Source organism: Poecilia formosa, unplaced genomic scaffold (assembly GCF_000485575.1).
Source record: "Poecilia formosa unplaced genomic scaffold, Poecilia_formosa-5.1.2 Scaffold447, whole genome shotgun sequence".
In the NCBI taxonomy this organism is placed as follows: Eukaryota; Metazoa; Chordata; class Actinopteri; order Cyprinodontiformes; family Poeciliidae; genus Poecilia; species Poecilia formosa.
In genome coordinates, this window is record NW_006800386.1 from 98,022 (window position 1) to 99,266 (window position 1,245).

The window sequence follows — 1,245 nt, forward strand, 5'->3', positions numbered from 1 at the left end:
GAAATGAAAAAGAAAATATATACATTTCTTGATGGAAACTCATGTAAAGACAAGGGAAAAACTAAATATATATTAATGCTTTTATTTCTTATTATGTCAATTATGGTACTCTATACTGGACATCTACTGCCTTCTCGTCTAACACAAACTTTTTCTGAGTTTTCTGCTTTCCTCAGCTAAATCTATGTCAGTACTTTGTGTTTTTAAACTGTTTGTTATACTGATTATTTGCCTTAAATAAAAGTTTATAAGTGTGTGTGTGGTAAATATCCTGAAAACATCAGCTTTGAAAGACGAGAAATCAGAAAAAGCCAAGGACAAGCTGCTGAAGCTTGCTATCGACTGGAACAGAGTGGACCTAGCTGAGGAGAACATCTTCACTAAGGAAAGCCAGTGGAAGGTGGGTTTGAATAAGATCTTTAAAAAAGGTTTTATTTTATTTTTTCAGGTATTTTCCCACTAGACTGCCTCTGACCAGTACAGACCTGGTCTGCCCCAGCCAGATTCGTTTTCCATTAGCAGATATGGCGTGGCTCTGCTTGGTTGGTTTTAGATTTTTGTACCTACTTCAGGGATAGTACTAGCAGCACCAAATCGATTTGATTGACAGCTGACTGCATTTGTTGACTGGCTGGTGATTATCTCGGGCAAACTCCAAAACAACATTGTAGTTTAGCTGTGGACTTGCCATCTGCTATCAGAGAGATGCTGATGACTGAAGAACAATTATAAATAGAAAATTCCTGCAGGCCCCAAATTTAAATGGGGCCTGCAGAAGTGTGCCCATCCCTTTAGACCTAGCGTTTTAGCTACAGCTCACACAGTTGGACTTGCATGAGACCGGCCCTCGAGGCCTGGAGTTGCCCACCCCTGATCTATGTCATGACCGACTTTGAGATCAATGGGGCGTTATTTGTGCCTGTGAAGGGGAGTTAAAAAGAGTTTTGGAGTCAGACCTCCACTTTGCTGTGTGTGTGTTTCAGAGAGACAGATTACTGATTCTCTGAGAGACTCAGCCTCAATTTTTCTCGTTTTTCTCAATTTATGTCGTCATTTTAACTCAGAATCCCACTAAAAGTAATAGCTCCCTTCTCGGGATCAAGCTGAACGTTTTGATACCACTTTTGTAGGGGTGCATGGAGCGGTACGAGCCACATTAATGGTGATGGAAGAAAATAAATAAAAAAAACTAGAAAATTCCTGCAGAAATTTTAAGGGGCCTGCCAAGTGTGTCAACCACTTTAA

At 40.2% G+C, this 1,245-nt stretch overlaps 1 protein-coding gene across 1 annotated transcript in view; it reads left to right on the forward strand.

The window, feature by feature from the left end:
- Positions 1-1,245, forward strand: part of LOC103155777 (transient receptor potential cation channel subfamily M member 2-like) — a 60,691-nt gene that overhangs the window by 5,430 nt on the left and 54,016 nt on the right. The window contains exon 4 of the mRNA XM_016663809.1: positions 285-400. Coding sequence (XP_016519295.1) covers positions 285-400 — 116 coding nt within the window. The remainder of the gene's footprint in view (positions 1-284; positions 401-1,245) is intronic.